Raw genomic sequence first — 22,372 nt, 5'->3', positions numbered from 1 at the left:
ACAGATTAATTTAATTTCTTGTCTTTTTCAAAGTATGCACACCCAAGCTGAAAGAAAAACTGAAGTCTAATAATTTTCTTCTTGCCTATGCTTCACAATCTCTGTATGCAGACCCACGGACCATGTTTGTCTTGTACTACTATCTCACATATTTATTTTTTTCAGTGTTATTAAACACCGAAATGCTGTTGAACATGGTGATTTACACTCCTCCTTCCCTGACAGATTCCCCTCTGGTTTGGCTTCATTTATGACAAGTTACTGAATTAAGATTTTTTCTGATCTTTAACATGAGAAGAGTTTGGATGGAGCGTGGATGGATGTGTTCTGTAGAAGTTAGACCACAATACCTATGGGGGTAAAGACTCTGGATACCAGGCCTACTCTTCTGCTTTCAGTGCACACCAGATTCAAGGTCTCAGACAGACTTTTCTTCCTTTGTCTAACCACTTTCTTTCTGGACGAAAATATTTAAAAACGTGATTAACTTTGAAAAGTGAAAAATCTAGTAAAAACAAGCAAGGGGACGGATCCCATGCTGGAAGTTAAATATATACTTGCATACTTCGCTGGCTCAGGAATGAAGTGCTAAACCACTGAGACAAGGAGTTCCAGCCAAACACATGAGATATTCTGATTTTTATTATTACGGTGGAAGAAAAAACTATGAGAGACAAAGCAAGAAATTTTCTTACTCTGATTTCTGGCTGCTGAATGCTTAGATGATCAAGTAAAAAGTCAAGTTTCTCCTTAGAACAAGCAAAAAGGAGAAGGTACAAAAGGGAAAAAATGGATCAGAAAAATACGTGCAAGCAAAGAAAGTGAGAGATGGATAAATTCTGGGTTAGTATTACTGATGTCCAACAATTATCAGTTTTAGTCAAAATATAGAAAAAGCTTTACAAGTGACATTTATAACAGCTGTTTAGGCATAAATCTCTCATAAAGTACTACAGGGAGAGATTATGTATGTTCCAGATGCTACCACAATAGAGAACTCTGAGATAGCCAAGAAAGGTAAGCTTTCCTACTTGCACTCCTCATAAACCTAGCATATAAGAAAGTCTCTTACTTCAGAAGGAGATACGTTCTACATGGACACACACTGTCTTTTATGGGATCTGACTGCTCAATGTGCTAAGTGTTGGAATTACTGCTGCAAGGAAGTTTTACAATTGCTTTGTGGAACACAGATACGCTATTCAATCACCAAAAAATACAGACAAGTCCATAAGGTCCTAAAGACTGAAGTATGAACACATTTACTCCCTTAAAATAGGAGAGAAAAAAAAACAAAACACCACAAAAATCGTGCAGACTCACCAAAATGGTGACTTGGACATGCGATAGCATAAAACTTAACAGCACTCCGAAAGGTCAGCTAGGAAGGGACACACCAATCCAACTTTTTCTGTCTAGGATAGCCACTTAGGACATGTCAGAGCCTAGTGAAAACTGATCTGAGGTTCTGTTCATATTCTGAGAGAGACTGCATGGTAGTATGACAGATGATTTCTGACAATTTTCGATCAGATAGCAATAATACAATACATGTATACACACAGACTGCAGTATAAATACCTTCTTGTTACTCTTGCATTAATTTATTTTTTAAAAACAGATGTTACTAAAAACTTTCTACATTAAAAAACATTTAAGAATTCCCAGGCACTCAAAAATGGCTTATGATTTTGCTTTTTCATAGACCCAGCAAATTAATGACATATTCTCACAAGCAAAATCTGCCTTTGTCAGACATATATCCTCCAAAGTTACTAGCATCTCCAATAATAAAAGCTTACATTAATTTTTAATCATTAAGACATAGTTCTCCCCAAAAAGCTTCTGCCTACGCATTACGTTGCAGCAAAGATCATATGTTTCCAGTTACACAAAAATGATGCAATTTAAATCCATGCACAGATGATCAAACAAAACTCAGTGAAATAAAAAACTGTTTTAAAAATGGTTGTGCATGTCACACTATACCTTAGTGCACACACATGCACAAAAAAAAAAAAATCATGTAGTGTCAAGAACCCCACCTCAAGTCACTTATCTGTCTCTGGAACACATCCAGGCTACAATTTCTAATTTTCAGCACATTTAAAGCATTGTTTAAAGTCTAAAGCCTAATGATCTTCTGTAGTTCAAATTCATACATTAACAAAGCTGCTTCTGCTATGAAACCAAAACAATAACATAAAAACTCAGAAACTAAATCACCAAAAATCCCTTTTACAAAACCTACCACCTAAACAGAATGGGTTGCTAAAAAGAAAAAGCAAAGAAATGTGGAAAACACTTTTTTTTCTCTTACAAATCAAGACTAAGGTGCAGGTTCTATGTTATAAGAATCTCAGGGCAAGGAGGCTGCAATAAGGGGACCAGACTGGTAGTAATCAATTCTAGTTTGTATGTGACTGCATTTATCATTTTTTTCCTGAGCCTTTTTTGGTCAATTATGCACAAAGTGTAAGTCTGTCAGTTATCATGCATTTTTTCATTAATAGCTGTATTTTTCTAACTATTTTCCATCACAGTAGTTGCTCCTATGGCAACACATTCTCTAACATTCATTCCTTGAGAGTGACCGCACTACTGCAAGTGAAAGACAATTGAATGGGGCAGCCTACATCTGTCCCCTATTTTCCATTAGGAAAGTGTGCAAGTAATTGGCCAACTAGTTTGATTGCCAACTATTTCAATATTAAAAAATATTTGCATCTATGACCAGTCAAAAGTAATATATACAGTTTAAGAAAAGGAACAGCAGGTGACATATGTTGAAATTTTCTTAGTACAGTTCCTTCTAAAAAAAAAAAAAGCTATAGAAATACAGATGATTACAGCATTCCCGATTTTATACTACTGGATGTTATGTATTGGGAGACTAATAACAGTTACATCTGGTTATTTCTGGAGAGGTTTGGGCCTTTTTTGGTTGCTTGGTGGAATTTTTACTTGCTAAGGATATTAGATTTGTATGCTGTCTGCCTTCCTCCTTCTCCCAATAACTTTTGAATTCATTGGATAATTTCAACAATTTTTTTTAATAGAAGGCTAGAGTTTCTCAAAAATATTAATTTTATACAAGTTTTATATCCAACAGAGGACAAAAACCTTCACAAGCATCCTTAAAAAAAAAAAAAGCTATTTTCAACTGCACTGAAAGCCATAATAGAAAATCCAATATAGGAGGAGAATCCTCTGATATGGCAGGAGGATTTTGATTAGATTTCATTCATCATTAGACAACAGAGAATCTAGCAATGAGAAAAAGCTACAGAAAAACAAACTTCATTAGTTCTGCTTCTCCTCGATACACTTGTCAGTCCTTAAGTTTTGGTTTGTTTGTTTTGGTTAAGGATTTGAAAGGGCAAAGGAGAGGAAATTATACATGTATTCTGCTAGTTTAATGAGGTTATCTTTCAACCAAACTTTATGTGGCAGTTTTTTAAAGCAACTGCTGTCTGAACATTCATTTACAGATGTATAAAAATATATGTATAGAACACAGCACTTAATTCTTTGGATGACCAAGAAAACTATGCTTGAGAAAATTAAAATTAAGCATCTTCAAGAGTCTCTTCAACTGAAAATCGGAAAGAATAATTGCTGCAGCATGCTTAGGAGACTGATCCCTCAACCCCTGCCATGCCAAACCCATTATCACCCCAAAGGGGATAATAACTGTCATGCCTAGTCTCAAGCTCGAGTACGTTTGTTAGTGCACTGACTGATACAGAAAACAAGGTCTAGCATAAGAGATGTTTCACACTAAAGTGCGCTAATGAATCAAAGTGACAGGAGAGAGTTTTAACCTTCACAGAGCAAAGGAGTTGTTTGCTAACTAGTCAAGTAGAGGAAATAAGAGTCTAACAAAAAAGACATTTGTACACGCAAGAAGTAAAACAAAGCTGCTTTTTTTTTTTTTCAGTTCAGAAATAATAGCTTGACCACCTCCTGCATAAGGAGGAAACATAATAAGTTTCAGGGTGGAATAAAGGAATCTGTCTGGACACCTTGGAAGTCTCCAACGGAGAGGACCAGCTATGACAGTGAATCAAATCACACTGAAAGGATGGTTCCGGTGAACAAATTCCCTCATCAGTAAGCTCTCGGGTTGAGGCTCCAAAACAGACTCTCCCTAAAGGGAGGACCCAAAGGTGAAAGGCAAGTACAAAGACTGAAATCTAGACTGACAGAAGTTCGGCTAAGGAAAACGTTTCGCAATCTATACTTCTGCTGCACAGATGGCTCAGTACATAGAGAAGCAGTGGGTACAGGCATCTTTTTAACAAGGTTTCAAAGAGCATTAATAGTGTTCCCAGACATTACAATAATAGTGAACAATTATCCATTATTATTGAAAACAGATTAATGTTCAATGTATCAACGTACTGAAATTGACATTTCTTTTCATGCACAGATTCCAATACCTGCTCCTTTAGCTTTTCACTTACATTCTGTACCTTCCTGTTTTTCCCACACAGTTGTTTTGTTTTTTTTTTTTTTGGTTGGTTTTTTTTTTACTATGCTTATAACCTGGCCTTCAAAAGACTTCAGTTCTGTATTTCAGTTTTAGGGTAGGTTTATGGTTCTGTATTTTCACATACTAGTCCCCAGTTTAGAGATTTTTTTTCAGTTCGAGGTTCAAAATTTCACTGGACACAAACAAATCAGTTCTGCTATACATGTGCAGTGGACCTGATACATCTGGAAAGCCTGGGAGCAACTATATATGTAACACATTAGTTACTTGTGAACATGATGAAATTCAGACCAACACATTCTGAATGCAGCACACACACTGTAGATCTTATGAGTCCCTGAGGCAAACTTTCTGCACATATTTCTGTCCAGGGAATCCTAGCCAAAACATGGCAAGCCTAAACATAAAACTTTCAACTGCTGTGAGAGAGAGGTACATTCATACCTTTCACATAAAAGAAAAAAATACATTTGAAAGCAAGTATAAGAAGAGATGTAGATCTCTTCTTCTGGACCTCTTTCTCTTCCAGAAAGATTTTTCAGTTGTCTTATTTGCCTGACAAACAAAAACAGTAGAACACACTTGAAACTGGAATATCCTCTGGTATCGTTAGTCCAAAAAATTAGTAATAAACATTGGGAATAAAAGCCTGGTTTACAAAGGTTATTGGATGACCAAGACTTCGTCTCCACCAAGGCGGCAGATAATAGCAATTCTGTGATTCTACAAATTCTAGGCAGTTTTTCCAGTCCTTAATTTTATTTTATTTATTCTAATAGTCCGTATGTCATGGTACCCCACAGACATCCTTCCTTACTTGCTGCAATCAGTTCTGTCCTTTGTAGAACTACCTTGTCTTCTTTTCTTGAGTACTTAGAGAAACAATTTAAAAATTCAACTTTTATTATACAATTATGCAGTTAAAGTCTAAATTAGTATCATTCAACTATTTCCATTTTTAAGTTTTAATTAAAAGATTTCAGCTTTTGGAGTTTTTAAGATTATAATGTTATGGCAAAAATACATAAAACAATAACAAATACAATAAAATACAAGGCCTGAAATGTTTTAGTATAAGTGTTAGTATATGTGCAAGAAAAATAATGTGCAACCTGCAAAAAGAGAAGAAAAGAGTAGTTCTGGAATACAGTTCATGCCATACGAGGGATAATAATTTCATTTTAGTGAATGCTGAAAAGCCACAAAGCACCGCAATGACCAATTCAGCAATAACTTTAAAAGCTCCTATAAACAGCAATGGAGGAAAATAGAGATAGATAAAAGGAGCCATTTTTAAGAAATTAATCCCCATAATGAAAGTTATGTTCCCACTTTTTAAAAAAACAACTCTGCTATGAGTCAGAAACAAAATGAAGCAACAATTACTTAGATATTTTCTGCTAACCAAAACCACACTTTTCAGTCTTCAAGGGATCATTTGTCCCTGAGACAACCACTCTGCTAAGGCTAGACTATAAGTTATTGATGTTGTTTATGGAGCTGGGGGAGTGATTCCATCTGTTTGTGATGGGCACTGCAGGTTTTTAAAAGAAAACAGTCAATTCCAAACAGTTTACTGATAGAATGCTCTCTGAAAGCTTGACCTGGACAAGCTGAATAACTACTAGGTAACTGGTACTTACAACTCAGTCTCAGCAACTGATTTGTTCATGATAATCATCTTACACAGATGAACCTTACATTGTGGTTTACATGTGTGTGGGATCTCTACGTTATCTATGCTAATAAAACATTAATCAAGGGCCAAATTTATAGCAGGCACTTTATAAGTAAGGTCAAGACAGGTCAGCCTCACATAATAGGAAACAACTACAGGCTAGATCTTAACACTGTAACTGAACACCCTTGTTACTTTACCTTGGCCCTTGGGATCAAGACTAGTAGCAAAATGTTTTTTCTGCCTCAGAATGTGTTTCCCTCACTGTAAACTGAAATGCAACCATTAAAATGATCACTATTTTTACGTATCTTGGGAACATCTACACATTTTAAAAGAAAAATCTCAAAGAGCCATTTCCCCTATTCCTACAATGATAAAAAGATATATATATATATATCATTTTAATTTATGTGATAAATTATTTTGTTTTTAATTCAGTAGCTGTCCTAATCCTGTAAAATGTATTTTCTATTGGGATTCTTACTAGCTCAAGTTACTCACTAACAGAATTTAGGTTTAGATAAATGGCATTTCTTATAATACTCCTACTTAGCTAACTCATTAAGACATCTTAAAAAAAAATCCTTTAGAAGTAGTAAATATTGCTCTTAGTCTGCCTCAACAATCGATTCCTAACGAAGAAAATATTGATGGTTCTGAATAGTCACTACAAGTCAAAGAGCATGGCCTCATCACCTGCTCTGTCATTTTCTATGAGCCCCAGTAATATACATATATAGTTACGGATAGAACATTAAACTAATTGGTAGTATTAACAGATTTTTTTTTTCCTTTCTTACCTTAAAGAGACTCTCTTCCTTTCTATCTTATGAGGTAGATAGGAAATAAATGAGCAAACTGGAATCTAATTTTTGAGACAGAGGCTTATCTTACAATTCCTAGCTATAATGTCTTCCAAATATCAATTCCCTTCCTCAAGAGATTAGCGGAATACAAATTATAGTTTCAGTGTTAACCAGTGCACAAGGGCAGGAAGAAAGAAAATCCATGACACAATGATAAGTGAAATATTTAATGAAACTAAAGAGCATTCAGATTCTGCAAAATCCCATATTCAGTATGAGAACTGAATCGAACTATTAACGAACTTGAAATCATGCTTGTAAAACTCAAAGAAAATGACACAAGAGGCAGCAGAAAAATTCTTTAAAAAAAGTTTCAAGCCACACAACTTCTTGAAAGTGAAGGCAGAGGTGCTATCAAATATTGTGACTTACCTTCCTTCATTGACAAGCTCAATAAAGGCAAGGCCAGCATTCTTTTGTATAGAGTTCTGCCACTCCTGGGAAAAAACAAGCGAAAACTAGTTGTATAAAAACAAAACTAAGAAAAAACATTTTCAGCTACAAAATCATGCGCTTCTCAGTTTTAGCAAACTTACACCACACCATCAGCAAACATATAAAGCATTAATTGTGTGCTAATCAGGAAAGAAATATTGCCAGTATGAAGAAACAGAACAGTATCATTTACTCAAAGTCATATTCTGTGGAGGGGAGAAGAAAATATAAAAACAACTCACAGACAACTGCATAATTTTCTTTTGCTATATTACGCAATAATTCTGAACTTACTCTGGTTCACTGATGCTTTTTGCCTTATTGAACCTTGATAATGCTAGAAAAAACTGTTTCATGTTAACGTAAGGCTCATTCTTTAGACACACATTTCTCTTATAGCTTAAAGTCTAGTTAACATATATGCTGATAATAATCCTCACCTCAGCATCACATAGCCATTTCTACTCAAAATAATCTGCTAATCATTAACACCCAGTATGTTTCAAAAATTTTTAACACATCTTTAACACTCTGAATTTTTAACACACTGAAATAATGGTAACAGCAGACACACATGCACTGCATATTTCTTACATCCAACTGAACCCTGAATTACAGCAAAATTCTACACCTCTTAAAAATGTAGGTGGGTTTTGCCTGGCCCCCAGAAGAGACACGTTGGAAAGCAACCAACCCAGATGATCTACCACTGGGGCTTGCTTCCCCTATTTGAAAGCTGAGGAGAAAACCGAATTGGTTAACAAAAACACAAAGAACATTTTTAATCCTAGAGTCAATAGCAACAAGCTGACAGAGCTAAAAATTAGGCTAGTAAATGTGTGAACCTTGTATTTTTGGGAAAATGTAGAGGCATTTGGGTAGAACACGCCAAATACAAGTCTTGGTTTAAACTCTATGACTCTTCTAAACTAATACAAAAGAATGATTTTGCAGCAGACACATACTTAAATTTCATATGCTTTTCCACATCAACTTCCTTGATTTTTCAGTCTTTGTTGTATGAAATAATAATCCTAATGATTATTCACATTACTACTTCTATCATTGTGGTTCTTTTCAAAAATCTCATCAGCTCCAAAACAGGCAAAAAGAGCAAAACTGCAAATATCTCTTAAACAAATTTCAGGTTTCTGAATGTAGGAGTTTTTAATACATAGTGTCAACAGAGTACATTTTTTGCTGCTCAGTGTTGCAGAATTATCTCTCAGTCAGTGACATGAAGGTTTGATCAGACATACACAAAAGCCAGTAGAACAATATTGTTTCTTTACAATTTAAATCCTGCCCCCCTGCCCTCACCCCTCATCCCCCCCCCAAAAAAAAGATTTCCAGATTTCAAATGCAGGGGAGAGATTATAACTCTGATCCCTCAAGGCTTGACATGTTCCAGGCCCAACATATTCTTTTATCACTTTTAAGTTGCAACAATTTATTACAATTTTCAAGTAGTGAGAATTAAGAGTAGAATAATTGGAATTTGTGATGTATTCATCATTAATTATAAATGTATTTCATTACTTTTTATATAACTAGTTTATATGCATAAATAGGCAAGCAACATTCTAAGTGCCAGCCAAGTTCCGTTCGCATATTATCACATATGGTTTTTTGGGGGGGTTGGGGTGTTCGGGACTTTTTTTTGAGGCTACATCAAGTAGCATCATTGGTCCTTATTGCTACATGTATTTTACTAATATTTCTCCCACCATCCTTTCCCCAATTCTCCCCGATCGCCTTCTTATGGCCACCATTACATGGCTTCAAGTTAGTCTGCAAGCTGTCTGCAACAGCTTTAATAAGCATTTATTCTTATTAAAAAAAAAAAACAACCAAAAACAAACAACCTTTTAGCTGCTAATATTCTAAACAAAATAGCATATGCAACTAATCCTCATAAGAGTTTTTTTAAATGTAATACCAAGTTCTAAATATTTAGCTTCATATGATGATAATTGAAACTATTCTGTTAGGTTAAAAGTGTGAAAACTCAAGAAAAACAAAATAATTTTTTCCATTTATGACACTGTCCATCTGTTGCTCTGCTCTTTAAGAGAGCTCACTACAATACTTGAAAATTTAATTGGTGAAGATGGAGGTCGCCAAAAGTGAAAAGAAAGTGCATTTATCATGATACTTTTCAGCATTTTTCTCTACATCAGACATCATCAAAGAAGGCGTTAGTCTAAACAATTTCATAAATCACAGTTGAACACACCCTAAAGCTAATTTTAATAGCTGAAAGAAAAGACTAATGGTCATCATCTTTCATGATCCATTCACTATTTCCCCACAGTATATTTCTCTCTCAAACAATTACACTCAGTATGCATATTGTATTATTATATCAACATCTTAGTTATCCATCTCCCAAAGGTATTAGGGAAAAAAACATGTTAAAAGCCTCAAACTCAACCACTAATGCAACTAAATAACTACAAAACACATTTCAGCACTTTCCTAAGGAAGGACTGTAAGGGAAGATCAAAGTCAATAATTTCATACCTGTTCTAAGCTGTACTTAATTGACCATCATTTCCTACAGCTATAAAAGTTTAGTAACCCAGAGACATAATCTACTTTTAATGCTTTTGGTCACTGTACACTCAATAGTGAAGCAGGAAAAAAAACTAGAAGCACTAAACACTATCACAAATACCTACAATGAAAAACAGCCATTACAAGGAGACAAATAAGATATCACACTTTATTCAAATACAATGTCTGATGTGGAAATTTCCTAGCTCATTATTGTTTCACCTACTTCCTTAATGGAATCTGTAAATATTTCCATAAGTACTCTAGATAAAATGCAAGTACTATATCCTTTCCTAAAATGGTGCTTCAAGCCTCATCTGAATTATAATTCTGTATGGAATAATATATTACATTTCCTGTAGCTACAGCACAACTCTGCCATAAGCAAAATTATATCCCAGTCCTCTATAGCACCAATTTTATATCATCAAACAAGTTTCATTAACACATTTTTACTGAGTGCACAAGGATCATTAAATGAAAACATTAAACCATACTGGTCTTAAACCCTTCCTTTCAGAAACTAATAATCTCCCTCAAGGTTTATAACGACCTACTGTCGTCACATTTGAGTCAGGTTGGGTTTTTTTAATCTATTTTAAACTTTTTTAAAATTAATTCTAACTAATGATCAGTCATATGACAGTACCATAAAACTCATGAATTTCCACATTTCCTTTGTCTAGGAAATACATTTTGGCCAAAAAACACAACATGCATTAGACCATAACCAACAATGAGATTAGTCTAGCAACACAATCTTTAGTAATTCTATGTCCCACTTTATTTCATTTCAGCTACATATGCATATGTAGTTATCTCAGTCTTCAAATGCATTGAAAAGTCTTTTATACTACTTGAACTTCCTATTTCCTTTTTAAAAATAAGGTATGTCTCTAATCATATGGCATCATCAGATAAGTGGAGAAGTTCTTTAAAACTTCTGCATTGAATTTGAATTTTCCAGTGTCAACTCTATTGACCAGTCATTTTCTTCCATTTGTTGTTGGCTCCCTACTCATTCTGAGTATCCTCGTTCAGATATAATACTTCAGGACCTTCTTATTTACCCAAACAGGCCTGCCCAAAAACCTTTTCTACAAGCAGTGGCTAGTAGGAGCCAGCTTCAAAACAAAGAAATGCAGGTGGTTCTTTACACAGTGCATTACAGATCAGTGGAATCTATCGCCAAAGGATATTGTGGTGACTAAAAGTTTAATAGGATCAAGAGGTGACTGCACAAGTATGTGGAAGGAAAATACATTGATATTGACTAAATATACAGAAAGTACATCCAATTCAGAAAATACCCCGAGCTGAAAATAGCTGGAGAGTGGAAGAGTACCATACATGCTTATCCTATTTTATTCTTAAGTATCTTTTTGTGTCTGTAGTTGAAGATACAACAATAAGCAAGGTGGAGCCTTCATCTAACTCAATATACCATTCCTAAACTCTAATCACTCAAACAAATGCCAAGAAAATTTTGTTGATAAGCATTTTTGTTGGTTTGTAGTTTGAAGTGCTTGCCTGTAGGCAGCAAATGGACATATCCCTCCTCACCTGTACACTTCTAGGAAAGAAATATAATCATATTTCAAACAATTAACCCAAAATATATATTCTTCAAGCTATATAAAAGAATTGGCAAGAACAATCCATCAACTGGTCTGATGGCGAAACAATTAAACATGGATCTTTAACAGAATATTTAAAACATTTCCAACAGATGAAAACTGCTATATTTTCAACTGTAGCAAACTGTACTTCTACTTTCATTCATATATACATACACACACATACCCCTTAATAATTCATTTTCCTCAGAAACTTAAAAAAATATCCTTCCAACAAGGTTAACATATTCCACAATTAAGAATTATATCTAACGGTTGAAATACACACTCATAAGCAAGCAAAAAAGAGCAAATTCCTTGCTAATCCGTCCTTCCCATAAAGCTGGTGGAGATTTAATAATTTATTTTGGTTATGAAACAAAGGAGAAGGATGACTTTGGTACTGACAACTATGAATGGAGCACTAAGGAGCAGGGTGGGAAAATGTGTTAACATATGACTAAGAGACATATTATATCCTAGAGTAAAGGTCAAATCTGCATGAAAAACTTGTTCATAGAGAGATATACTAATCTTTAAGTGCCTAAAGTAAACTATCAAGAACTTTTCAGCAGTGTTTGCACTTGGTGTCAGCACTCTCTCAGCACCACATCCACTACAGGCTTGAATGAACTCAGCAATAAAGAACATATAGTGAAAAGTAGATTATCTCTCAGCTGGGTTCTTCATAATTAAAAAAAAGTTAGACTGCATGTTAAGCAGAATATCTTCAAACATAAATTACTTCTAAAGAGTTGAAGCATGCTTAAATTATTTTAATCTACAAAGCTCAACTGAAAAAAATTAAAACCAACATGGAATTATGGGAAATCATATCTAGAAAATCTATGTAGCAATTTAATATCAAAATCAGCACATGCTAAGTAGTGTACGAAACAGAAATTTTGCAAGGATGTGACACATTTTAATATAAGAGTAATACAAAAACACATTTGGAGACAATGTTATTCAGTATATATACAGTCATACCTGGGTGCTCAAATAAATTTAAAAAACATAAATCAATAATGGAAGAACTATCAGAAATTGATTGAGAAAAAAATAATTTCAGTAATTATATTAATGGTCCCTTCTCTATAGAAGAACGTCACTGTTGCTGAATCTTGACACAGAGAAAAGGGAGAGCTTGCAAAAATATTTACTACCATCCTAAAAATTCAGAACATCTTGTCAGCGGGAAAACTTATCAAACAGGCTTGAATATATTGAAATTTAAACAATGGATACTATTCCACACTAAACAATGGCTTGTCTATGAAAGCTTTAACATGGCATCTATGTAACAAGTCTCAAGCTATCTCACTAATCAATACAGAGGTTTTGATTTCAATAAGGGTGATAAAAGTTACTCTAACCCTGGCCAGCTACAAGCTCTCAACAGATGATCATCATTAGGCCTCTATCGGGGTTCCACATACTCAGTCTATACAAATGTGTCCTATTAGTACATGGTCTGTCTGTTTGGCAACTCCAGTCTTAAGACAAATGGCAGCTGCTGCCCTTCAAGGTCTGAAGTCAAGTCCTCAGGGAATCTAAAAGCCCAACTGGAAAAATCAAGGCCTGTTCATTAGAGACTGCTCCAGGGGAAACTTGCAAGGCTGCCATTAGAACTATATAAAAGAGCTAATTATTTTTATAAGACTTTTAAACTATCAAACACACTCAGTTACAATAAAAAGTATTTACTGCTGGCATTCCATTAAAAAGACATTGCTTTTTGTCAAAAAATCAGCTAGTGACAGTACACAAATAAAGTCTTTGTATTAAAAATTTTAATGAGTCTTCTAGGAGAAAGTTGTGTAAAAATTAACTAGATGAGATAGCTTCCCAAGTGGAGGTATAACACCAAGCACGTTGTTGTGGGAAAATATTCAAAACACACTCATATCATACAAATTAATGAACTATGAAGGTGGGCTGAGATTATGCATGTGTGACTATCTACCCCTGAAAAAGACAAGAAATTCAAGAAACAAACATGTTCAGTGTTGCAAAACGGACTGAAAAGAGCACGTAACATTCTTGTTTCAACCTATGCTGTTAACGAACAACTGAAAATGCTGCAGTACACTAGTGTATTGATAAATCAGTCAAAAAGGCACATGGCCCAGCTGGTATCAAAACACTAAGACTTAGCAGAAAAATATGAAAGCCAAAAGTGTTTCAGTATTTTTCCTCTGATAAAACACAGAAACAAAGATTACAATAACGATAGCTACTTTCATAAAATATACTCTGGGGAAGAGTTGGAACGCTGTTTTTTTATTCATAACCACAAAATTGTTTACTATTTTAACTATGAAACAGAATCAAAGTTTCTTATACTGAAATATTTTTCCAGCTGCACAGCATGACAACACTGTATTGAATTCTAATGGGATAACAGATCACTGCTATAGAGTATTTATTACACAGTATTTATTACAAATCTTTTAAAAGTGCTATATGAAATTCATTAGTGTTCCTTAATCAATTCTTGGATCAACATGCACATTAGCTTCCGACAGCCTAATTCAAAAAAGCAATTACAACCCTAGTCCTTATGTAAAAGGACGACAGAAAGAAGCTATGTTAAACCAGTTTAAAAGAATGAAAATGCAAAGAAAACAGATTAGGAATGATTTATATCAATGCTTAGTGCTGAAGTTAATTACAACTAACCCAATAAAATAGTGCCTTTATTATTGTACAGCAAGTAATAACCTTAGACGCAGAAAACAGAAAACTCTGCTGACTTTTGCATGCTCAATTCCACAGCACACTACATTAAGAATTAAAGAAGTAGTAAATAAGTCATACAGAAACAGCAGTTTTTTAACTAAAAGCAGAAGACTCCCCTGCTGTTTAACCATTTGGGATAGTCCATGTAAACAGAGCTTCCTATAAACTGGTATTATATTGTTAGTGGTAAATGCCTAAAACTACCTTATAATGAGAGTTTAATTTCAATACTTAGAAGTTTGAGTTCAAGTCACAGCAAGTTTTTATAGATTCTGAAAATATATTATACACATATAGAGCTGGAGTAGTTTGCATACTTAAGTACTACATTGTTCAGTAAAATACTAAATAAAAAACTGTCAGCTTGTCAGACAATGCCTTTTATGCTATGAGATTACTCTAGAAGTGACAACTGTTGTCTTCTCTACGAACGACGCAAATCTATCCTAAAAGATTCAGTATTATGAAAGATACACTACATAAAATGTTACAGCACATGCAATCTTTAACAATTACATACAGCCAGCAAATCTCGACACAGGTTGCAGTTGTCATAATTTACGGTGATATCAAATATTCTTAAAACAGGATTTTAGTAATAAAAGAAAACTTAAATCACTTAATCCAGAAGTTCATATAAAATTATGAAAAAATCCCTGTCTGCAATCAGAAAGTTCATACAAAATTATGAAAATATCACTGTCTGCATAAATAAAATGCTATCAGTAATAACTATCACAGCATAAAAGCTGCATATCATCAAAACTCATAAACTTCATTTTCGTATCTAGTTTCAAAAAAGTATGAACATGTATATGAAAAACATTTATTACATGCCTTTTATAGAGATCTAACTCAGGACTTGATGAATAAAATTTTGCCCCTAGAACCAATGTCACATTAAGATGAAACAGGTAAGTCTATGTTAAACTCCAGTTCCTCTATGGTCCCAGTACAGCAACAAACTGTAGAATGGGGAAAAACTGAATGAGCCGATCACTGATTTCAGGTCCACAATTTCTGATGGAGGAAGCAATTTGCCTGGGCAGCCTCTCCCTTTCTCTCTCCCATTAGCAGGCTGTTGCCATGACTCCTCATGAAACGAAATTAGGGGTCAGGTTTGAGTTCATCTAGCAGCAAACCGTTTCCACTGCAGTTTCCTCTTCAGGTTCTTTAACCATTGGCTACTTTCAATGCTGAGATGAAAGACAGTAGCTTCAGGAAGAATAGGAACAGAAATCTTAAACGTTAATTGAGAAATCTAAGTACCAAGCAGTTCTGTAAATATGCAGCAATGGGAAGCAAGAAACTGTAAGTCAAAGGAGATGAAGAATGAGATGAGATGAGATGGAGTGAGGAAAAGGGACAACGTAAGACGAACAAAGGGAAGAGATCCAAATAATCAAGTTGCAGTGTCAGCATCATTTTTATGGAGAAAGGAAAACAAATTGAGGAATAGCAGGAGTGTAAGGCAACGGCCTCTTCATTTCAGTGCTTTTTTGTTTAACTGTGATTTTAATTTGAGTTTTTGTAAAACCACCGCGTGGAAAAAATTGTCTTCCAAAGTAGACTACTAATTACAAGGACAGGAAAATCACAGAATACTCACTGCTGCACAGTTGCACTAGTAGAGATGGACTGATCCCACTGATAGCAACATTCATCATCACCACCACCAAATAGCAGCAACCTTCCTGCTCAATGTCTGATAACCTTTAACTAAATAAATTTAACTAATAAAAAACTCAACAATATACATGGTGAATGGTTAAACATTGGAACAGGCTGCCCAGGGAAGTGGTTGAGTCACCATCCCTGGAAGTATTTAAAAGACGTGTAGATGAGGTGCTTAGGGACATGGTTTAGTGGGCATGGTGGTGCTGGGTTGACGGTTGGACTCAATGATCTTAGAGGTCTTTTGCAACCTTAATGATTCTATTATTCTATTCTATGATAATACTATTTTGGAACTAAAAGCCCCTTTATGTTACCTTTTTCCCCTAATGTAGCTTAGTTTCAATTTAAAGTCTCATAATGAATGCATGCAAACAATGAACAAGATCCTGCTATCATTGTACCTTTGAGGGAATGAAACCAAAGTATGTAAACCAATGCCACCCCTTCACTCAAAAGACAGGATGTCCAAACCTTATCATTCCCTTGGGTAATCCTATCCTAATGCAGATCTTCTAAGAAAAGATTTAGAGAAAAGGAAGCTAAATCAAATCAAATAAAAATTAAAAAAAGGCAGAAAAACTAATGTGTCTCTTCCATTACACTCCACTTGCATACTACATTCTCTTCCTCATCCTGCATCTGTTGTCTTCATTTAGACTAAAATATTCTGGGTATCCATTATTCCACTGTTACATGACACCCAGCAACACAGGGCTCTATTCTCATCTGTCCCTATATGTTGCTACAATAAACATAAGTAATTATTTTCTGCTCTTTTCACTGCAAATCCTCTCCTGCACTCACCAACCGAATTTTTCAAAAAGAAAAATATAACCATTTCTGTTTTAAGTAGAAATAGAAATAAACGTCTCCATAAATATTCAGAGGGTACTGAAAAATCCAGCTGATTCTTCTGAATCAAATTTGACTCAGAACTAAGATCTAACACCTAACGGACATGGACCTCAATATCATATTGATTGCTGTATAATCTGAATTATGAGTTTTTTCACTTAAACAAGTTATCTTAAAATATTTATTGAAAGATCAGTGCATCATCAACATCTTTGATGAGACAGATGTTTTCCCAGTTGCAGAGATACATAGAAAGGCACAGATGAGTATAAATAAGACTAAAGGTTAAACAATAAACTGAGCAGCACCACTATGCAAAGCTTCTCCTGCCAGAACTTTGAGTAAACAGCACTGCTCCCCAAATCATGAATTTCTTAAGCAGTTTTGCTTGGAAACAGACACACATTATTTGGTTTATTAATATGAACAAAAATGTTCACATATTTGTAATCAGTATAAAGTCAGCGACAAGCGTTGCCACTCACTGAACTTTCCATAATCTCATACCCCTCCCCTCCACTAAACCTCTTTCCATAGTCTCAAATTAAACAGACTAGCTGTAAAACAGCAGGGTGTCAAATTAAAGCACACTTTATTTTCAGAGGTCTCCACACTTCACGGCTGACTTCCTGTCAGGAAGAGTTCCATTTCAGTACAGAGCCCCGTCAGCGGGGAGCTCACAGAATTAAGTGCCAGTTGATATTACTTTGTTTTGCATTTACCACCCATGAGAATATTGTTCAAAGATCTAGTTATAAAGTCAGCATGGTATCATCCCTCTGACTAGACTGCCAAGCCACAGGGTGTGCTCTCACTGCACAAAACTCACCTTAAATGGTGGTGTTTTTTTAAGTCCTAGTGTGCTGGTGAAGCAACAGGATGCCTTTTTTCTTCAGAAGAGTCTTGCTTCTGTAGCTAAATTATGTTCCCTTAGTTTTGAACATCTGCAGCAGTGTACATTCATGGAAATGAAGCTGTCCTGTTCCTCTATTACACCCCCAAGATTCACATCTACATTAGACAATCCACTCTCCTCCCTAAACATAAAAATTTATACATTAATCATACAAATTCTCAGCAACACAGTTTTAAAGGCTAATATTTTTAGCTGTAGCAGACGTTTTCCATTAAACTCACACCAACACCATGTCCTGGATTCCTGACCAAATTCAAGTAACTTTCATTTCGTAAAAGAATTTTTCTTAGTCAGAGCCTATAATACCTGAAAAGCCTATATAACAACCACTAAAGATTGTACTTTAAAAAAAGATCTCTCCACTCCAGTGGATGGCAAACTATTTCTAAGAACGGTTTTGTGGTTTTAACCCTATCTTTTATCCACTCCTCTATCCAAAGTCTGCAAGTCATGTTGACTTTTCCAAGTGTATCGTCCCAAGAAGCAATACTTCACATCACACCAAAACATCATGGCTTCACTACACCTATCCACTTGTACCTCTCTACACGCCTTCTTAGTCTAATATATAGCACCCATCCCCATTTCTTTACATATAAATGGGGGTTTTTTTGTTTGAAACCACAAAGCTCACAATTACTTTCCAGAAAACAGCTGTGTAGTATAAACCAAAAAACACTGGTTCTTCCACACTACTATTCTCAGCTTGCAGCTGCAGCTGATATAGCTTGTTTTTGTTGAACATTTCAAAACACAGTGGCTGCAAATTGCAGAGGACATTTTCCAGTGGGTCAAAAGTAGGCCTAGATAAAACAATTTTTATTTAGGAAGCCATTTCTATCGCTTTGATGATTATTTATATCTAATATGCAGAAACATCAACCCCGTTTAATAAAGTATAACATATCACATATTCTTCTGTTTTCTCATACTAAATGTAACACATTGCAGTTTTTGCTCATCTTAAAAATCCCACATCATACATTTCATCTCCAAACTAGGGAGTGGGCAAACCTTTAAAATATCATCCTAGACTAATAATTATGGAAAGATGCAAGGAGATAAAGCCAAAGTACTAGCTCACACGTTTTAAATACTGTGACCACTACCTGTCAGGATATAACTATAAAGTACTTATTATCACAGAATCATAGAAGAGTTTCATAGAATAGTTTTGGTTGGAAGGGACCTCTAAAGGTCATCTAGTCCACCCCCCCCGCCGTGGGCAGGGACATCTTCAACTAGAGCAGGTTGCTCAGAGCCCCGTTCCAACCTGACCTCGAATGTCTCCAGGCATCCACCACCTCTCTGGGCAACCTGTGCCAGCGTTTCACCACCCTCAGCGTAAAGAAATTTCTTCCTTATATCTAGTCTATATCTACCCTCCTTTAGTTTAAAGCCGTTCCCCCCTTGTCCTGTTGCAACAGGCCCTGCTGAAAAGTTTGCCACCATCTTTTTTATAAGCCCCCTTTTTAAGTACTGATAGGCTGCAATAAGGTCTCCCCGAAGCCTTCTCTTCTCTAGGCTGAACAACCCCAACTCTCTCAGCCTTTCTTCATAGGAGAGGTGTTCCATGCCCCCCGATGATTTTCGTGGCCCTCTTCTGGACCCACTCTAACAGATCCGTGTTTGTCTTATGCTGAGGGCTCCAGAGCTGGACACAGTACTCCAGGTGGGGTCTCACCAGAGCAGAGTAGAGGGGCAGAATCGCCTCCCTTGACCTGCTGGCCACGCTTCTTTTGATGCAGCCTGGGATACGATTGGCCTTCTGGGCTGTGAGCGCACATTGCTGGCTCATGTCCACCTTTTCATCCAGCAGTACCCCCCAAGTCCTTCTCAGCAGGGCTGCTCTCAATCCCTTCATCCCCCCAGCCTGTATTGCATCATTAAGTCAAGAAAAGGTCACTTATTATTCACGCAGTACTGGCAAATCAGTCCCAATACATTCCAACCTATTTCACACTTAAGGCAAAAGCAAAGTTTAAGTTATAAACTTCTTCGATTTCTACTACTAAGCAAACTATTAATATACATCCACTTCATAGACGCACTCAAGAAACAATATTCTATCAGAATTTATTTTTTTTTAAATTTAGCCAGTGATGGACACAGATGTTTTAAACTCCATACCTGTAGGTCATACTAATAGTAAACAAAGCACAGTATTCCTAAAGCCAACAACTACACCTAAGAGAAAAGACAGAGTTCAAACATATCTTAAGTGTAGCAAACTGAAGTGGGATCTGAGAAGCGTGAACCTCAGTGGCTATTATGAAGAATAATAGGAGTTTGAAAGAAACTCCTATTTAAACATGTTAGAGTGCTCTCCCAGCAATTCCATGGAATTCAACAAGTTAAATATTGCAGGCAATTATAAGCAATTAAACTTTCAAACAATTTAGAAAGCAACAGGAAATCGAAGTAGGAATGAAGTTCCAACAGACAAATGTTACGTTATCCTGGAGTCTCACACAGAATATATTACAATAATCTAGTTCTGGAGAGACAAAATCTACATACTGCTTAAGTCAAAGAAAAAAAAAATATATGCAGCTAATTTAAAATGTAATTTCAACATACTCCAGTTCAAAGGAAAGGTTTTCCCAGCTGTTTCCATTTATTTCAATCTTATCAGAATTGCACTTCAGACAGTTATCTACCAAACTAATCTCCAGTTTCAAACACTTAGAATGTATAACATAGTTCAATGAAGCAAGCAGCAAAATATCCGTAGCACAAGTAATCCATTCGTAATTATTCCAAGTACTCTGCTCAGTGACATATACCAAGCATGAAAGTTGTCAATATACATTTCCAGCACCCAAAGTGAGATCATCAGAAATGGAGGAAAAACTCCCACTCAGAAAGGAAAAACCCCAGATATATCAAGCGGAACGGAGAATCCAAGTGATCTAGACAACAGGTTTGATAATTTAACCTTCTGTTTTGTTAGAAGGAAACTTACTGACAAGATAGTATCTAAAATCCAAGCACCAAAGGACTGCATTTAAGGAGTCTGGATTCCACAGCCAATGCCCTCCCACAACTTCCAGGCTTTTCATTCAATTTCTCCAGAGTTAATCCTACTGACCACAAGCCAAACAGCTCACTGTGTTGATATCAAGTGCCCTGCAATGCAGGAGAATGCATAAGTCCTAAACTTTATCCCCAAGACCTTACAAAACAGAACTTCATGTATCGCAACCAAAGAAGGAAACTGCAATTGAGGACAACACAGATGAACCACAATGTTGCTTTTACAGAGTGAGAGAGCTTAATTTCTTTCAAAACTGGACTCTTCCACATGCCTGGTAAATGCCCTTAAGCTTCTGGACTACCAGCTACGTTGGAAGGGTATGTTGAAATTTTTCCTCTGACAGATTATTCTACTTAGTAACAATAATAACTATGAACTGAAACATTAATTGAAACTTAAGTCTCTTCTATCCCAGGAGAGAACTTTGATAGCATGGTCCCTGGCTACTATGGGATCTACCTTCCCCTCTCTCTAGCTTTGACCACAGTCTCCATCCTGCAAAACTAAGTGACTGTAGATGAAAATATACGTTGCAGGGGGAAAAGAATAACAAGACTTTTTGAAGAGGAAATAGTTCATAATGTAAAATCACTTGACTGAAAATATCCTGAAGTAGCACTGTACATAAAGCTCAACAGACATTTCCCAACTAATTTCCATCCAATAGCATCTTAAAGCAGAATAGGATAAGAATCTTCCATTTTGTATACCAGTTACAAGGGCCATGCGACATTTGTTACAAAATTGCACTAGGAATGTTCCTACTACTGCCTTGCATAACAATAACATGCTTGGCAATCCCATGTTTTCAAATGTTATGATTTACACAGTTTTATTAATATGCCTAGCTCCACTTGGTATGAAGCAGACCTGAGGCAGCTTCAGAATCTAAATAATCCGTAGCAGAGTAAGATGATCTTGAATACTCTCACTTCATAGAATCATAGAATCATTTAGGTTGGAAAAGACCCTTAAGATCATCGAGTCCAACCTTTAACTTAGCACTGCCAAGTCCATCACTAAACCATGTCCCTAAGCACCACATCTACATGTCTCTTAAATACCTCCAGGGACGGTGACTCAACCACTTCCCTGGGCAGCCTGTTCCAGTGCTTGACAACCCTTTCGGTGAAGAAATTTTTCCTCACATCCAATCTAAACCTCCCCTGGCGCAACTTGAGGCCATTTCCTCTCGTCCTTTTGCCAGTTACTTGGGAGAAGAGACCAACACCCACCTCGCTACAACCTCCTTTCAGGTAGTTGTAGAGAGCGATGAGGTCTCCCCTCAGCCTCCTTTTCTCCAGAGTAAACAACCCCAGTTCCCCCAGCTGCTCCTCATAAGACTTGTGCTCTAGACCCTTCATTCCACAGCCACCTCATCTCTACAAAAAGCTAGGCTGGCAGATATTTTTCCAATCTTCAAATTCTTCAAAGAGCACAAGCGAAAAAAAGAGAAGTACATTATGAAGTCTCTGACACACCTGCAGGTGAAGTAT

The 22,372-nt window shown here is 35.9% G+C and overlaps 1 protein-coding gene across 1 annotated transcript in view; it reads right to left on the bottom strand.

The window, feature by feature from the left end:
- Window positions 1-22,372, bottom strand: part of LRBA (LPS-responsive vesicle trafficking, beach and anchor containing) — a 419,049-nt gene that overhangs the window by 275,929 nt on the left and 120,748 nt on the right. Inside the window, 1 exon segment of the mRNA XM_009327509.1 lies at window positions 7,415-7,479. Coding sequence (XP_009325784.1) covers window positions 7,415-7,479 — 65 coding nt within the window.

This window comes from Pygoscelis adeliae, unplaced genomic scaffold, assembly GCF_000699105.1.
Source record: "Pygoscelis adeliae isolate BGI_AS28 unplaced genomic scaffold, ASM69910v1 Scaffold157, whole genome shotgun sequence".
NCBI lineage: Eukaryota > Metazoa > Chordata > Aves > Sphenisciformes > Spheniscidae > Pygoscelis > Pygoscelis adeliae.
Note: the sequence above shows the minus strand (reverse complement) of the source record. Positions and strands in the feature narration are given on the sequence as shown.